Here is a 17,506-nt window from a genome sequence, read left to right on the forward strand (position 1 = left end):
CTAACCACGGACCATTGACACTGGGCAGGGAAACTGAATTCTCAGACCCCCGTGCAGAACAGACAATACCCAGCCTGCATCTCTGAATGTGTTTGACATTTTACCACTGAAGTCTGCAGAATCTGGAGCTGCTTGTTAGAGCCGCCTGATTCCAGGTCAATATTTACTTACTGAGTTCTAGTTAAAAAGCAAGGTGTTTGTCGGATGATCTAAAGGTTGGAGGAAATCTTGGGCTAGCAGATGTACATCCCAGCTATAAATGCGGCAAGGGGCCCTCCCACACACAACTGTGATGCACCAAGAAGGAATATTCCCTGCTCGGTCTTGTGTGGGATAATCTCTCCTAGTGACAGACAAAATCCTGCTGAGGCTGAGTTCAGAAAAGCCACCCAAAAGTTTGGACACTTCTTCCAGCCACCGCTGGGCCACAAATGCTCTAGTTCCAAACTGCCCCCAAAATTCAGGGTCTCTGGATCCAGGGTTTGGGCTTGTCTCATTAATTTATTTATTAGCCCTGTAGTGAGTGGAGACTGGGGCTCAGTGAAGAACCGATTTTTCAGTTTGGTGGCCGAGCTGAAAAGAAATTCGGTCCCTTTCAAACCCAAACGGGCCCTTTTCCATTTTTCGCCTGAAGCTGAGAACATTTCATTCGCGTCAAAGGAAGCATCGATTCTGACTGACGTTTTCGAAGGGAAATGGTTTGTTTCTAGATGAAATGTCAAAATGAGCCATTTAGACTTTTAAAAATGAGGAATTTTATTTTATTTAACTGAAACTATTCACCCAATTTGGCCCAAATTCGCAAGTTGTTTCAGTCGCCCAAAATCTGCTTTTTTTTTTTTTGGAGAACTTTACTAAGTGTTTGCCCAGCTCCACTAGAGACCCCAAATAAAGTCACAGCCCCATTGCGCCCAGTACTAGGCCCGGACCCTGAGTAAGAGAATTCAGGACCCTGTAGAGGTCTGAGTTTTGATTTGAATCCCCTTACCCAGCTGTTGAACTACACTACACAGCAGCTTGAGACAGGAAGTGAAGAAGAATCCTACAGTCACTCAAAATGGGAGGAGAATGCTGTGGAGTCTGTCCGTCTGCCAACCTGCTCCGCCTGTCACCGTGTTTGGACTGCAGCACGGGGATGCTAACTCCAAAAAGATGCGGGGTGGAATCTGGTGGCACCAAAGAGCAGTTCCCAAAGAGGCTGCCTGGGCATAATACCTGCCTTGACCCAATTACAAAGAAGTGGGCTGCTAGATCTCACAGCAGCAGGACGGGAAGTGTCATCTCCCAGGTAAGTCAAGATGGGAGGGTCATACTTGAGGAGAACATCTGGCAGACAGATGGACTGAACTCCAGGCCTGACTCGCTACTACATCTCCAAGATCTTACCCAGCCGCTGGGCAAAGAACAAAACTGGCCGCTTGGTAAATACAGGCTCCCTTCTTGTGGGAGTAAAAGCTGATGTTACCGGCTGAGAACTGGAGAGCGTCGGCCTCCGAGCTTTGCAAACAGAAGGGAAAGGTGATGTTAATTTCAACAGAAAAGCAGCTCCCAGCTGCCTCCTCCAGTTTCCATGTAAATCATTTATTCTGCCCTAAGTTGGTATCAGCTCAGTATGGAAAGTGAGCACCAGGCAGGTTGGGAGCAGCTGGCTCTAGTCAGCTGTTGTTCTCTGGTTATCCTCAGCTGCCTTCTCCCTGGGTCTTCCCAGGGAATGGCCATGGCCAGTGGCCTGCTATGTTGTTGACTCAGCCAGTGGGGGCCAGCATTAGCCAAGCTCTGGTCCTGCTGGAAAGCACCCAGAGTTTGCCGTGAAAGGGTTGTAATTTACAGCTGCATTGGCTTCTCTAGGCAATGCAGCTCCAGAGAGGGAGGCCTTCAGAAAAGGATCTGGCCTCATCCCAGCGGTGGCAGAGAGGAGGGGAGGAGACCTTAGACAGAGTAGGCTGATCCAGTTCCTCTCTGACTCCACAAATGATCTCCTCTTTCCTCCCGGGGGGCGCCCGGGCCTTCTGTCTCTCTCTGGAAGCCTGGTGGCGACTGGCTGCTGTCCTGTAGGTTCACTGCCAGATGGGACTCCCCGCCAGCACCCTCCTGAATTGAGCACAGGAAGCACAGGGCCACCCGAGGGGCTGGTGATGCTGCTTCTGAAAGATGGAAGCCACCAGCAGGGTCAAGCTCGCCTCGCCTGGGGGGGACAGAGCTGGGAATTGCAGCCAGGCTGGCACAAGACCATTCCCCGCCGGAAGCTGCCAGTGGGGCGAGGAGGGTTTAGCCGCGTGGTTCACATTGTCTCTGATGGCAGCACCGTGACTGAGCCCCCTGTCCTGCCAGCACATCCCTAAGATGGCTAGGCACTGCCTTGGCATTTGTGGGGCCGGGGTGTGTGTGTGTGTGTTGGACAATGGGTGTCGGGTACACACCACATAGGGCTAGCTGGAAGGTTCAGGGTCCAGTGAGGACAGATTTGCGCTGCATCGCACCTGGGGAGGGGGAGGGCGCTGCTTTCCCAAGCTCCTGCACTCCCAACCATACAAACCCATCGCATGCACAATTAGTGCTCGTTACCCCACTTTACCATGCTCAGCTGGTTTCTGATCAGCTTACACCCCACACGGAACTTTCCCTGCTGCTTACATCACCATAGAATCTGGCCCCATCTTTGTTAAGGAAATATGAACCTTATTCTATTTCCACTAAGACCCCTTTTGCACCACACTGGCAGTGCGAAGGGGCTTTAAAGTGGGTACAAATGCCACATACAAGTGGCAGAGCCACATAGAAGGGCCTGGGCGTGAATGAGAATCAGGCCCCCTTCTCGTTACCTTCTCGCTCTTCACTCTGTCTCAGCCCCTGCTGAGCAAATTTGCTGTGGAAAGATCTCGAGCTAAATATTTATGAGCTGACATTTAGGTTTTGCATTAAAATCTGCTCCAGCAAAGGCCAGCCCGCACCTGGACTCGGGTTTTGCTGCGCTCAGGTGAAAGCAGGAATCAAAGACTGAACCGACTCAGACGTGGGGGCTTGTGACAGTTCGGCTGACGATCCAAAGTGAAAAGCAATAGTGTGTCACGGAACAGAAGTTTCTGCTGCAGTAGTTAGGAGGGGAGCTGACTCACCCACCCCCACACATACCTTTCAGTAGCTTTGCACCTCGCATCCCTTAGGGAAGCTGGGATGCAGCAGGAAAACATCTGTCTGCAGACAGGCTTCTTCCACTAACGAGCTGTTCGCTGCTAGACATCTGTTGACTCAAACCCTTTGAGGTGCGGTAGGGCTCGGGGCATCACACCCTGTGGCCTGGTAGAGTTTCAGTTTGGATCACTGCATTCTATCTCCTTAACTCCCACGCCTCCCTGCCCAGCCCACTCTTTAAATGGGAAGGTGGTATTTCCTTCACTTCCGGCCAGATCCCCAGTGGGTGTAAATCAGTCTATCTCCATTGGCGTCAATGGAGAGACAGGGGAGGAACTGGCCCTTCGGACATGGCATAGCAATGCGGTGTGGCTACTAAACAGCTGCCATGCTCCACGCCAGGGGCGGGTGCATTTCAGTGGCTGGCAAAGCAATGCCTGTACACACATTGGTAATGCACTCTGGTGTCCTTCAGGATGAATGGCGAGCTATAGCTCTAAGTCCTTTAAGCACGATAATAATTCTTAAGCAGGCCAAGGCAAGACTGCCTGTTGCAGATGCATGTGAGGATGCTAGATACTGCAGTATATTGACAGATGTTACACTCCATCCACAGTGACGTCCTCTATAAATCTTCTACATCGTGTCTCTGCAACAGCCCATAAAGCCTTGACAAGTGCCTGTGTCACACGCTATGGAATGACCTGGTCCAGGTAGGTTTGACCCACTTGTTAGTTCTGGCCTGTTGCTCAGTAGGTAGCAGGTGTGCGTGGGAGAGGAGATCTCCAACACATGGTCCTGGGTCAGGACGCCCTGCTCACCTTAGAAGCCGTGGGATAAAGAAGTGCAGAGATAATGCCACTGTTGGACCAGTGGCTGCGTAGTTACCCAGAATCCAGCCCCCAAAGGTGCTCAGTGACTTCCCCAAAACTCTCTTGGAAAGAGCCAGAAGGCTTTCTCCAGCCAGTAAGCACATCTCCAACAGGCGAATGACAGGGTTTTCGTTCGCCAACAATTCCATCCAAATCAGGGGGAAAATCTGTTTGGAGGTCGAACCAAAAATGGAATTTTTCCCTTTTTTTTTTTTGGTAAATTCCAAAAGTAAAAACCCCGGTGGTTCCTTTGATCGGATATTAAACGTTCAGGTTTGATTTGGGGGCACACTGAGATTTTTTTTGCAACCATCTGTGACGATGTGACTCAGCAGGGAGGGGGGACCTGGGAATGTGCCCTGGGGATGGGAGACCTGAGAGCCTGTCACCTGAGCCAGGAGGGGGAGGGGGAGGTAACACCTCTGCCCAGGAATGTGAAGACAGGCTGCAGGAGAGAGCCTGCTGGGGGGGTGGGGGGGGTTAGTTTCAGTTTGGGGCTGGGGGGAGGAACACAGGGAACCCCAGGGCTGGGGTCTAAGCTCCCTGCTCCCCCAGAAGGACTTGACTGAGGGGTCCTGGGTGTACCCACAAGCTCTGTTTTGAACTGTGTTCCTGTTGTCCAATAAACCTTCTGTTTTACTGGCTGGCTGAGAGTCTCAGTGAATCCCAGGAAAGGGGTGCAGGGCCTGGACTCCCCCACACTCCGTGACACCATCAAATCAAAGGAACTTTCCAAAGAGTCATTTTGAACCAAAAAATGGAAACGAATGTTGCAATGGAACATTTGGATCGGGGGGGAGAGGGTTAAAATGAACCATTTGACACAAATTCGTCAACTGCTTCAGGGTTGCTGAATCTGTTTTCTTGCCAAAAACAAAAAAAAGTTTGGGCCTAATAACGTTGCCCCGCTCCAGTGTCTTCCCAGGCCCCCTGGCTGATTCTCCCTGAAAGAGAGAGCGGTAATTCTGGAGCAAGAAGCCAGCTGGCCCCTTTTCTCTCAGGGTAGCAGCCTTGGGACTGAGGCTGCAACTGGGGAGAACCAGCCCCGCTTCGTAAAGAAGATAGGGCATTAAGAGCATTCCCCCACCCCCACATGACACAGGAGACCAGCAAGTGCACAAGACAAATCTTGGCCCTGTGGCAAGTTTATTCCCTCCGGTTTCCTCAGCACGTTTGCCAATTCCCAAAGCAAATCTGTGTGCAATAGCTGCACAGGGGTTACCCTAGCAACGGGCGAATGTGGACAGGTTCGCAGTTCGTGCTTGGTCCTGACGTTAGCCAAAACTTCTCGGAGATGCTGAAGCCTGCTGGAAAGAGCAGCCCTGGATGGAAAGACCACGAAAACGGCCGCGGGCTCAGACATTTCAGTTCTGGTCCCACATGGGAATGACCATGAAAACAGCCGATGCCAAGGGGCTTCGGATCCCGGCTGGCTCCAGGGAAGATGAAGATGGTAAAACCTACCGGTCAGTGCCTATTACATGTCCCTCCCTGAACCAGATCCTGCTCAAGAGTCTGACTGTAGCTCAACCTGTCGAGACTTGTGCTTCCAGCTCTGGAGGTCCCTGGGTCAATCCGTGCTTTGTTGGCCAAACACGGCAATGGAGGGGGAAGAACATTACCCAGACATTTCCGTGCCGCCAACAAACTGCACTTGAAGTTTGGTCCAGAACAGGGAAGCTAACAGAGAAGCCAGGCTGGGAGAGGGAAAGAGACCACAGGAAAAGGAAACACGTTTGATAACAGCCCAGGGGAGCACACTCGCATGACAGCCAAGCCCCTGGCTTTGCAGTCGGGGTCCCTCCAAGTAACGATCCCCAGAGCTCCGAGGGGAGAGCACCCTTGACGCACGCTGCTCTAAATCCTAGCATGCCCCCGTCATGGCACGGCGCTGCTCTTACCTTGGTCACAGCCATGGCGCTGGCGTGTCCCCAGATCTCAATCAGCTGCTGGCGACCAAATCTGTAATCTTCCAGCAGCTCCTTCTCGATGGCTTCCGCCTCCACGCGGCTGCAAGGCAAGAGGCAGAGGGGCTGTGAGGATGATGGTGGGATCCCCCATCACGCTGCAGCTTGTTATTGCACCTGCATGCTCAGGCCAAGACTTTCCAAAGCGGCTGCCTGCAGCCAAGCTCCTAGGTCCATGCGACCAGCTTTTGGCATGTGCCAATCAGCCAGGAACTCCCACTGGAGTCCACACCAGCAACTGGTCGTTTGCCACTTCGCATGCTAGGCCTGTGTTGTGACATGGGGCCCACCAAGCACCAGCCTAGGTAAAAATGATCCTGCTAGTGAGTTGCCTCAAAAGATTCCCTCTTGCAACTAATCTCCAGCCCCGCCGGCTTTCCCTTGTGCTGGGTAACATCACAGCTTGCCTCCCCTCCGCACCGACAGGGCAGTATTTTGTGGAAGAAGGGAATAAGTGGCTACGTATCCCAGACCTCAGCCATGCTCCCCATTGCCCCCTTCCTGCCCTCCCACCCGGCTGGTGCTCGTTCAGGAGTCAGACCTTCTGCTGGATCCTTCTGGGAGAGCTCTCCTCGCTCGTTTGCCAAATCCAGGTTTGGAGGGACCTGAGCTCCCACAGGTACCTGGCAGGGTTAATCTGGGCTCGGCTGTATCGAAAGGCAGAGCTGTGCACCCCTGGACCTTCTCTGCACCCAGCCCCGGCCACCTGTTTGTGGTACCGCGGTGGGAGAACATGGAAATCTGCGCGCCGAGGAATCTGCACGTTGCAAAAAGCTAAACAACGAGTCACTTGGTCATTCACGAGTGATCCCAGAATACTGACTTTGGAATTGGACAACGATTGTTCACATCTGCTGGGTCACCTGACTGCAGGAAGAGACAAGCAGGTGCTGCTTTCAGGACAGAGCCATTTTGCTTGTTACGAACGTGGAATGGGACATCGAATCCGCTGCGACGGCCACCAGACCGGGTTCTTTGGGGACGAGGCACCGGGACCCTGGGGTCACTGGCAAAGTCAGACTCGGTGCAAGCTGGGAAGTGGGGGGAGTCGTATTAATTCACACCAAGGATCCAGTTCTTCACTACCGTGCACACTGCATGTCACTGTCCCAGTGCAGAGCGGGCGTGAGAAGGGTTACCATTCTGAGCTGGTAGCATTTCACGCTCACTTTGCACGGCGGTCAATGGCACACAGTGTGCAAGGCAACAGGGAGTTTTTAAAAATATGTATCTATTTCTGTCTGTTAAACAGCTGCCACCCCCCACCCCCCAGAGGTGGCTGCCTCACTGTAGTGGGTGATCCTTGTATATCAGCCACCATTCACATACACTGCTACTACTCAGCACCTTCCACTTGCAAATCATTTTACGAGCCACACAACACCCCTGTGAAGCAGCCAAGTACCATCCCTGCTGTATCAACAGGGAAACTGAGACAGAGAGGGCGTCTTAAAGCCACAGATGTTGTTAGTGGCAAAAGAGGCAACCCCAGAACTTTTTCACCACAGCGGCGGCTAGGCTCTGGTCCACCAGGAGGGCTCCCCGCTCTGGGTGTTGCAACCCGGCGTAAGGGGTTTCAACACCACTCCAGTTTGGCTCAGCGGCCCCTCCATCAAGGAGCCACTGGCCCAAACCTGAGCAGAGCTGCGACCCCACAATGCCAGTTATGCCACTCGGTTTGGGGGCCCACTCAAACAAGGCAGCTGGGGCAAACTGCTCTGGGCAGCCCTATCCCCACCCATCGGCACCCATGCCAATGATATGCACTGTGCGTAATGCGCATAGGGCCACAGGCACCACTGAGCAGAAGAGCCGGGATTGGAACCCCCGCCATTCTAGCGCCCAGCCTCCTGCTCAAACCACGAGCCTACAATTGTCTCCCAAATAAAATCACAAACTCAGACAGTTAATTAGGCTCCTGGAAAAACAGGCACAAGGGACGCAGCTTCAGTGCGAAATGTCCTTGCTTTCAGTCAGCTTCCAGACCGGTTATTTAAATGCAGCCCTGAGAACTTAATGAGCATCCAAGGCCCCCCCAGACTTCTATATTCTGTCTAATCTGCACCGCGTGTTACCGGTGGTGCGAGGCCCCACAGATTCCGCTGGGTTAGAAACCGAAATATTTCTAGCGGGCGAGAGGCCCAACCTCACTGCTGGAAAGCGCCCGGGGGGTTTCTGAGCTCCAGCTCCAGCAGGTTGGGTTTATGGAGATTATTCACAGGACAGTAGCCCCTAGGCACGGTCTGAGATCAGAGGCCCATTGCAACCCAGACCAGGCCAACCAAGGAAGGGTCGTTATCCGAACTGAGCGACTGATCCAAGCTCACGCACGGAGCCAGTGGCACAGCTGGGAATTGCCCCCAGGGCTCTAGGGTCCCAACCCGGTGCCTTATCCCCCATGAGCTGCCTTCTCTGAAGCTGATGAGACCGTTCCAGCTCCCTGGGGCAGGGAGGGTACGTGCTCAGACACTAGACAGCCCGGAACGAGTGAGGCCAGGGCAGCGTCTCACCCACGCACAGCGCCCAGGTGAACTGAGGATATGCCTGTCTGTTCATGCAGATCCTGGCCCCCCCCCCCCGGCTTAAACTCTGTCCTGAAGGTCACTAAACCTGGGCTCAGACAGACAGCAGGGAGGTGGGGAATTCCACAGGCCCTGGCTTTCATCCCAGCATGCCTGGGGCAGGACCCCAGCCACTCCTTCGGGATCGATGGCAAGAGCTCTCCAGCTTATTTCACGGGCCATGACAGGGCCTAGGAGAAGAGGTCTGAGATAAAGACATCTGCCAGCCCTCCTGGACCAGGATCTTGCCTGCCCCCGCTGCGCATCGGAAGCCGGCGAAGCACCGGGCGGTAATGTGCTCTTGGCGGCCAGACTCAACGCAGAAGACGGGCAGCACCACGGAGCCACAAACACAGGGGCCTTTGGAAACTTCCCAAGCTATTCTCTCGGGTGCTTGGCGGGTTTGAAGTTGGAGCCGTTGTTCTGGCCTGGTTTTAGTTTCTACCCCGGCCCAAAAGATTCCTGTGGCCCAAACCCCCTGCAGAAAGCAGCGTCTCGTGTAACCTGGGCTCACGCCCTGTGGCTCTGCCCCCGCTAATGGCTAGTCGATGGGCAGCACTCTTTGAGCCGGCTGATGCCCTGAGCTAAGGGCGCTCGCTGCGGAGCTAAGGAGGAACGTGCACCCTGAGCCAGGGGTTCGAGCCCCCGACGCCCCTTCCCCTTGCAAACGGGATTCAGCGCCCGCGGTTTTCTAGATCATTAAGTTCACCGTAAGTTTTGCTATTGACAAAACGTCTGCGCGGCTGAGCTGATCCCAGCCCTCTGAAATAGGAGTCATCCCTGCACGCCTCCGCAGCCAGCTGCTGCTGTCGAGCAGAAGGGGCCTGGTCGCGACATTTCCACCATCTGCTTAATCGGCACTAAAATAGCCAACCGCAGCCTCTGCTCACTTGCCGAATCGGGCCCGGCGCACGCCCTGCGGTGCCAGCACGCCCAGCTAAACCTCACAGTGGATTGTCAGGGCCTGCAAACGCTTGGCTGTTTTGGCCTGGCTCCACCGGCGCTCTGGAGCCACGGAATGGTGGCGGTCGAGATCGGAGGCTGCCCCTCTTCTCCTGCGGCAGCTGCTCGGGGACTGGTTTGGGCCGTGCGCGTCTTTCTGGTTCGGACAGGAATCCGTCCCGTTCTCAAATACGGCTACCGAGCGCGGCCGCAGCCACGCCCAGCTCATTGCTGCCCCCAGAGCCAGCAGCCTGAGAAGCCATAAAGGGGCCAGCACCTGGCTCTCCCTCCCTGGAGCTAAAATGAAACAGACAGATCGGGGTCTTTCGCCCTACAGAGCAGTCCCACCCGGAGCCCCCCACCCCGTGGCAGCAAGCGGCACCGCCCCCTGTAGTACGTCAGCCACGGGGCACAGGGTTTTATTATTTATGATTTGTATTATTGTAGCAACCCCTAATGTAAACGGGCTCTGTTTTAGAACAAAATCCACCTGCAGGTTCCCAGATGTTCCGATCCCAGGCAGGGATTTATGCATCCGGACGGCTGGGTGTTTATCTGAGTCCAAACCCCCCTGTTCTCTTTGAGACTCGCCCATCCCAGCCACCTTCCCTGTTTTCTGGCATAGCACAAAGTCAATTCGATGTCCATCTGTTTGCATTTGGAAAGATGCACAAAGTCAATGGCAGCACCGGATCCGGGGTCAACTCTGAATAGCCTCTGAAGGCCCAGATTCTCTTTGCAGGACTCAGGCATAGAGGCATCAAGTGGCATAGCTGGTTCCTTGGCCAGCTGCCCCCTCACACTTGATGGAGTGCAGCGCCCCTGAAGGACTCGAATTCACAGCTGATGTAAGGTCCCCTAGAGACCATGGCCAGCTGGTGTACGAGACAGGGGCCCGAGGACACGACTTGATGGTGATGGGCTGGAGCTTCCACAGATGCACCATGCGAAGCAGGGCCGAGCTGCACTGAGCATATCTTAGTGCAAGAAGAGAGCATCTGGGCCAAAGAACTTAGTCAACAATCCTAGCCACACGCAGACACACACCCCATGGCTGCAGCTGGAACTTTATTGCAAAGGTCAGCAAGCTTTGGCTTATTGGGCCAGCTAGCTGAGAAGTGAATGACAGTCACGAAATAATGTTTGAAACCCAGAGAAAGCTGGAAGCTGCCAAAAGCATGATCAGAGCACGAGCGACCACGTCCTCTAACGAAATTTGGTGATGCAGTAGGATGTGAGCTAATTATCGCACACAAGAGACTAATTGACATACTGCACTCCTCGCTAAATTTATGCATACAATTAGTGGCTTTCACTGCAGCTCATCCCTGGATACAGATTTGTTTGATGAATTTGGGACAGCCAAGTTGAAATGAGTTTCTGAAATTCCTTCCCTACGTGTCTTGATGGGATTCCCTATAGTGCGGTCTACACATGCATCTACTGGGCCAGCCCCATAGCTGGTATGAACTGGTGAAATCAACGGAGCTACAACTGCTTTCCTGGACCCCAGGCCTCAGTGGCAAAGGCTGAATCACAATTAAAGAACGAAGGATACAGGCAGCAATTCAGATGCACTTTGCCGTTCCACTCCAATACTCCAAGAGACAACGTGCTACTGACACGACTCATTGTTCAAAACCTACGTCCGATATTAAGTCCCCATTGTGTGTAGCACTGAGAGGCCCCGGTAATTGCTTCAGAAAGATGCCATGAGTAACGGCAATTCTTGTTGTTAGACTAGATGGTACCCAGGGGTAACAGTAATAACACAGCTTCACAGGCGAAGTGGAAGTGTTCTTTTAGCGTTAATTTGCTGCTAACAACCTGATGCTTAAAGTCAATTCAGGCATTTCTTAGTTGCAAACTCATAGCTTCTTGGAATTTAATTATAAGTCAAAACAACAGATGGGCAAGAGGGTTTCCTCCAGCAGCTGATGTTCTAGCACAATTCCCCAAATTCATCGGCAATAGGAAATTGCAGAAGTTCCTTCTCATGTAACAGAAGGGCAGGCGATGCCCAAAGTGGGTGTCATTCAGAAGTAACTCCGCTGAACATAAAGGTGTTAGATCAGCGTACACGAGAGCAGAGGATTATCATCGCCAGTTGCACATGCTACAGGAGCCCCCGGAAGTCCCCGTTGATCAGGGCCCGGTCGCAGGAGGTACCACACAAAGCCAGAGACCCGAAGACACATGAAGTGGGAGGGGAAAGAACAGCATGGAGAAAGGCAGTGACTCACCTGGGGTCACTGCTGGGAATAGCACCAAGCTCCACAGCGTCATAATCCTCAGATCTCATCTAGCACTTTTCAGCCACGGATTGCCCCCATTTTACAGATGGAAAACTAAGGCGCAGAGAGGCAACGTGACTAGCCCAGTGCCAATATCTCAGTGGCAGAGCCAGGACCAGACCCCAGCTCAGCTAAGGCCCAGTCCCTAGGAGGCTGCATCAGGCCTGCCCTGTTCTCCCATCTCTCTTCCTTCAGAGGCTAACGGGGTTCCTGCTGATGGATGGCTCAAGAAAAGAAGAGCATTTTTCTAGTCCTTTGGTGCCCCCTAGTGAACTCCAGCCCAGGGCGAGCTCCCAATACAGAGACCTTGGCCCCTTAGTGGCATTCCTCTAAATCAATGGTTCTCAAACTTTTGTACCGGTGACCCCTTTCACACAGCAAGCCTCTGTGTGCAACCCCCACCCTTATAAATTAAAAACATTTTAAAACATTTAACACTGTTATAAATGCTGGAGGCAAAGCGGGGTTTGGGGTGGAGGCTGAGAGCTGGCGACCCCCCATGTAATAACCTTGTGACCCCCCTCAGGGGTCCCGACCCCCAGTTTGAGAACCTCTGCTCTAAATCCCAGGTTCGCGGCGCACACACACACGGAAGGAAATTGAAGGTTTGTATCACACAGGAAAGCTTAGTCCTGGCAAAGTGCTCCACAGCCCTGCAGCAATAAGCAGCCACCTGGAGACCTTCTCTGCAGGTTCCCTCCACTCCCAGCCACTGAAAGCCTGGCTTGAAAAGACACTGGTACCCACAAGCCTCCCTGAGCCCAGCCTCAGCGCCCAGCCCGACACAGCCCAAGGTTCAGTGCATCAGGGAACGTTTTAAAGCGGAGTGGATGAGATGGAGCATCATTCAGCTCTGGCAATTCCACACTCGGTCACCGCTGGGTTTTATTTCACAGCCCTTTGTGCCTCCTTTTTGGTTCCAAACACTTGTGCTGAAACCACTCATTGGAGCCCGGAGAAGCAGCCTGGAGTCTCGGAGCCACATGGCAGTTCTACCAGAGGGAAGGAGGATTGGGGGTTTACAGCTGATGAGCTAGATTGAGACTCAATTTCCAGCCCTGCCACTGACTCCCCTGGGTGACCTTGGACAGTCATTTGAGGAGCCCTTTGGAAAATTGGAGCCCTTGAAAATCATTTGAAGCTCCCCACCTGTAAAATGGGGATACTGATCCTGGCTTTCTCCACTCTCACTTCTGTCTTGTCTATTCTCTTACATGTATGTACAGCGCCTAGCACAATGGGCTCCAAACACAGCTGAGGCCTCTAGAGGATACGGTCATACAAATTATAATAATACTAACTAACTAGTTAACCTGGGGCAAGTCACTTAGCCTCTGTGCCTCAGTTTTCCCACCCACAAAAGTGGGATCCCCGAGGGTTGACTCTAAAGAGCTTCGAGATCATTTAGACAAAAGATGTTCTGGAAGCCCAAAGCATTAGTTTTTTGTGAAACGAGGAAAAATGAGCAAGGCTAAAAATAGCTGGATTGGTAGATTAGATAGAAGCTATTATCTCTCACTCCGCCTTACCAGACTCTTAAATACATTTCCCCATTTCCTCGCCCAGCACTGGGCTCTCTAGAGAGATTAATCTCATTCCATTTAATTCGCACAGGGAATTCAAGAACAGCAGAGCACAGAGGTACCTCTCAGCCAGGAGATGAGTGAATGTTTAATGGGTGGGTATTTTGGGATGCTGCACATCAGGAGCTGTAGGGGAGGCAGATATACAAATGTAACATTGAAATAATACAGTAAATGCTAAAGTCAATTTTCAATTAGTGTCAGAGCAGCACAGGGAGGTGGGGTGGGAGGGGACATCAATATTACAAAACCTGCACAAAGCATTTGCTTGCCAAAGATTGATCGGATTCTCCCCCTCCCCCTTCAAAGACAGTCGGAGAAAGGCAATTATTTTGGTCATTATGGGTATTGTTAACACCTGCGTTTGCACTCACACTCAACAAAAGCCCCTTATTACAGCCCTGGGTGTCTTTAAAAAAAGATTTTCTGCCTCCAAACCAGGGGAACCATGTCCTTAACTCCTGTGGGGCAGGGTCAGGCTGGGGAAAAACCCGGTGGCATTCTCCCAGGCTCCGCCCACCCCCCAGGTCTACCTACTGCAGGCACCCCACTCCCATCCCAGCATAGCATGCAGCCCTTCAGAGCATGGTCAACCTGCTAGTGTCTTGTGGGCACTGACAAGCAGTGAAAGAGTTAACAGTGTTGCCATTTACCTGCCCCCATTAGCTTTCAGGGAGCTGATGAGGCAAATGAATGGGAGAGGGATTTTGCTTAACGGACTCCCCCCCCCCCCTCCTTTCGATGGCACTTATTTAACTCGGAGGCCTAATTAACCATGGGGAGAAAAAGAGGGTTGTTAAAAAAAAATCCACACCCAGTATTTCCACCCTTTGCCTTCCAGGCGCAAGAACTCACCCCAGAGGCCTTCCGAGCCCTCCAACAAATGCTGTGCAGCACGGTTGGCTGCAATGCGTTGCCACCAAGGAGTCCTGCCGCCGGGGGCTGTGGCATGGTCCCTTCCAACCCTGATATTCTATGATTCTATGATTGGGGTCTGTGCCTTTAAGGGCTGAGTGCCCCAGACAGCCAGTCTGGACCGGGCGCTGTGAGCTCCTGTTGTCCTCAGCCAGCTGGAGCTGGACACAGCTGAGCTCTTGCAAGGACCTGACTGAGCCCCGAGCAGCACAAGCTGCAGGCCTAGCCAGGAGCGTTAGCCCAAAGGAAATGGCTCCCGCCCCCTGCCAGCCGCTGGAACGTGCCCCCCACCCGGATCCTGTCTCTGCTCCGCAGGAGGGGCTGGATTTGAAGGGAAATTGCCCCAGCGTAGAGTGTGCTCAGGGGGTAGCTGTGGGGGCTGCTCATTGGCCCGGCCCTGTTTTCATCAAGCTGTTTTTCACACCCGTTTCTCCAGCACTCAGCAGCATGGCCAGGTGCTTCGGGCGCAGCCCTAGGACCATGGGCGAGGCCCTTCCCCTCTCCCTGCCTTGCCTGGCTGATCTATTTAGAGTGTGAGCAATTAGAGGCAGAGACTGTCTGGCCCTGCGCCTGTGCGTCACACACCAGGAGTCAGTGGCAGGGATGGGACTCGAAGCCAGGTCTCATGAGTCCTAGCCTTGTACCTTCTCCACAAGTCCGGCCATCAGGTGGGATTTGGTACACCGTTGGGGCAGCATCTGAGCTGTCCAGCCCAGTTAGACACAATCATTCCCCCAAGTGAGCATCCACTGACCAGGATTCTGCTGAGCTGCCAAAACCCCTTTGAAGGGCAGGGCGGAGTAACTCAGGGCCCAAGGTTTTAATGTCCTGCCCATCAGCTGAGCAGCTTGGGCTGCTAATCCCCCACTGATAGGCCTTGCCTTTGCATACATGAATCTAGTAGCAACCAGGACGTGAAATGGCACAAACTGAAACTTCAGATCCCCCTCCCAGGGGCCACATTTGGATGTTCTGTCCCTTTCCCCCCACAAGTTTTGGTTCTTCGGTTCTCCTTTAGCATCCTCCTCCCTGCTGTTTGGAGAAGAGAAGGATAAACTCGTTGGAGGCGCAGGTGCAAACGCTGCGAATGTCGTTGTGTTGTTGTTTTTTAAGGCTGTCAGTTTCAGAACACCCACTAATAGTTGCTGTGGCAACTGACACAAAGGATATGTTAATGGTGGAACTGCACTTTCAGGTCACTCTTTGTAGCAAGGGGGTGTGTGAGTGAGAGAGACTTCTGGGGAAATTCATTACAACAAGGGAAAAAACGCTCACAATAATTTATACCCCTATTTACTCCCTGTTGGTCACTGTTGTTCTTTGAATGTAAGTAACCTCTCCTAGCAAAAGGAAACACAGGGCTGGGAGAAAATGTATTTGATGGATTCCAAATGCCAAACTGCAGCCCAGTTCAAGGAGGGCTGACAAGAGGTCTAAACCACCACCGTTTTCACTGGAAAAGGTTTCTAGACGCTTAGCGACAACGGAAATGTTTTTTTTTTTTAAAAGTCAGTGACGGTTTTCAGAGTTCCCGGCCAGCCTGGTTACAGGGAAAAGCTTGTGGCCTTTAAAGGCTGAAAGGCCAGAAGGCAAATAAACAGAACCCAACATATGTTCTTTTAAAAATCTCACGATCCTTAAGCCAAATCTCACACACTCATGAATGTCACCTAGATTCAAACACCGGCCCCCCCGCCCCAAACACCAGTGGGGCCTGGCTGTTGGAAATGCAGAACAGCCACAGCTCCAGCCAACACCAATGGAAACTGAACTGAAAAAAAAAAAAAAATCACCTGCCCTGTGTTGTGCGAAGTCTGGAGAAGCAGGGGGGCAATATGATATTATACTGGCCCCAGCTAAGTAAAAGGCTCCAAAAAAGCAAACCAAGGCAGCGCTTCATTTGTGCCAGGGCTGAGCCCCGGCACCTCCGGGCTTGCTGCCTCACTTATGAAAGTTAAAAAGACGGCTGGAGCCCCAGCGCCTCTTTCATTACAAATTAAGCCCTGAAGCGAGGCGCATTCCGCCCTGGGGTTGCAGCCAACCGAGCGGCAGGAGTGCAAAGCCCGAGGGTCGACGAGCCTGATGCTAGTGGACCTTGACTGGCCCAGACTCCGCTCACTCTGGGTTCGAACCGCTTTGCCAACCTAGATCCTCTGAGCTGAAAGTGCACCGGGGCCAGGCTCAGTGACAACCGCCCGCCGGAGGTGCTGTCCATCCGTCAGGCTGCTTTGCATGTGCAGAGGCAGCTGCCAGCCCAGTGGCAACCGGCTTACAGGAGACATGGAGACAGGCTCGTCCTCTGGAAGCAGAGCACAGGTCTAAGGGCTGAGCTGCCACCTGGGGCATATTAATGATTAATCAGCTCCCAGAACAGGCAATGGAAATGGAGACTCACGAGGGTCCAAAAGCAGTTTAACCCTGGACGACCAGCATGCAAGCAAAGCAGCCAGCCAGGCAGACCCTCCCTGCTGCCCTGTCCCCTCGGTGGGACGGGAAGATGTCTGGACCCGCCCCGGGGAGGATTGGGCCTGAGAGCCCAGCAGGAACCTATCGTAATGCCAGAAATGCAGATGCCGGGAGGCCTTTGGGGGAGGGGGAGATGGACATGGACGCAGCACAAATGCAAAGGGCACGAGCAAGGCCCCTCTCCCACCGCCTCCTCCACAGGGCGGATTCAGGGGCAGCCGGGGGGGCGGGGGGGAGGGCCTGCAATTCTATACCCAGGGTTTGTGAGATATCAGTTAAAAATAATCCCCCTATTTTAACCTTCAGCCCCTGGCGACAGGGGATCCACAACCTGGCATTACCCAGCCAGGACCCTGCCCCCCATGGCGTTCCCGTCTGCCTCACCCCATCCCCCACAGTGCTCCCCATCACAAACCGAGCCCCCCCCCCCCCCCCCCGAGACACACTCTGACCCCAGCCCTGGGCGAGGAGACGTGGGAGCAGCCTGGGTGTTGTCACGGTAAGAGCTGGGGGGCCAGCCACCCCCTCTCTGCTCCCTCACTGACAAGGAGGGAGCTGGGTGGGCGCCCACCAGCAAACACGCTGGATGAATCCATGGATACCCGGGAAGCAGTTTCCATAGCAACAGCAGCAGCTCCAGCTCTGAGCTCCTCCTCCACCCCCAGGAGGCTGAGGGAGGTCGGGGCTGACCAGTCCTGAATGTGGTGGGCACAAGGCCTTGCGCTGGCATTATCCCCACAGCACTGGGGAGCTGCGTGGTTCTTCCTGAGGCTA

General features: G+C 53.4%; 1 protein-coding gene across 3 annotated transcripts in view; it reads right to left on the bottom strand.

Annotated features, from left to right (window-relative positions):
• Positions 1-17,506, bottom strand: part of LOC140903134 (NADH dehydrogenase [ubiquinone] 1 alpha subcomplex subunit 13-like) — a 57,510-nt gene that overhangs the window by 19,333 nt on the left and 20,671 nt on the right. For all 3 annotated transcript variants that reach the window (XM_073323968.1, XM_073323970.1, XM_073323969.1), the window contains one exon: positions 5,906-6,014. In XM_073323968.1, coding sequence (XP_073180069.1) covers positions 5,906-6,014 — 109 coding nt within the window. The remainder of the gene's footprint in view (positions 1-5,905; positions 6,015-17,506) is intronic.

This window comes from Lepidochelys kempii, chromosome 25 (genome assembly GCF_965140265.1).
Source record: "Lepidochelys kempii isolate rLepKem1 chromosome 25, rLepKem1.hap2, whole genome shotgun sequence".
NCBI lineage: Eukaryota > Metazoa > Chordata > Testudines > Cheloniidae > Lepidochelys > Lepidochelys kempii.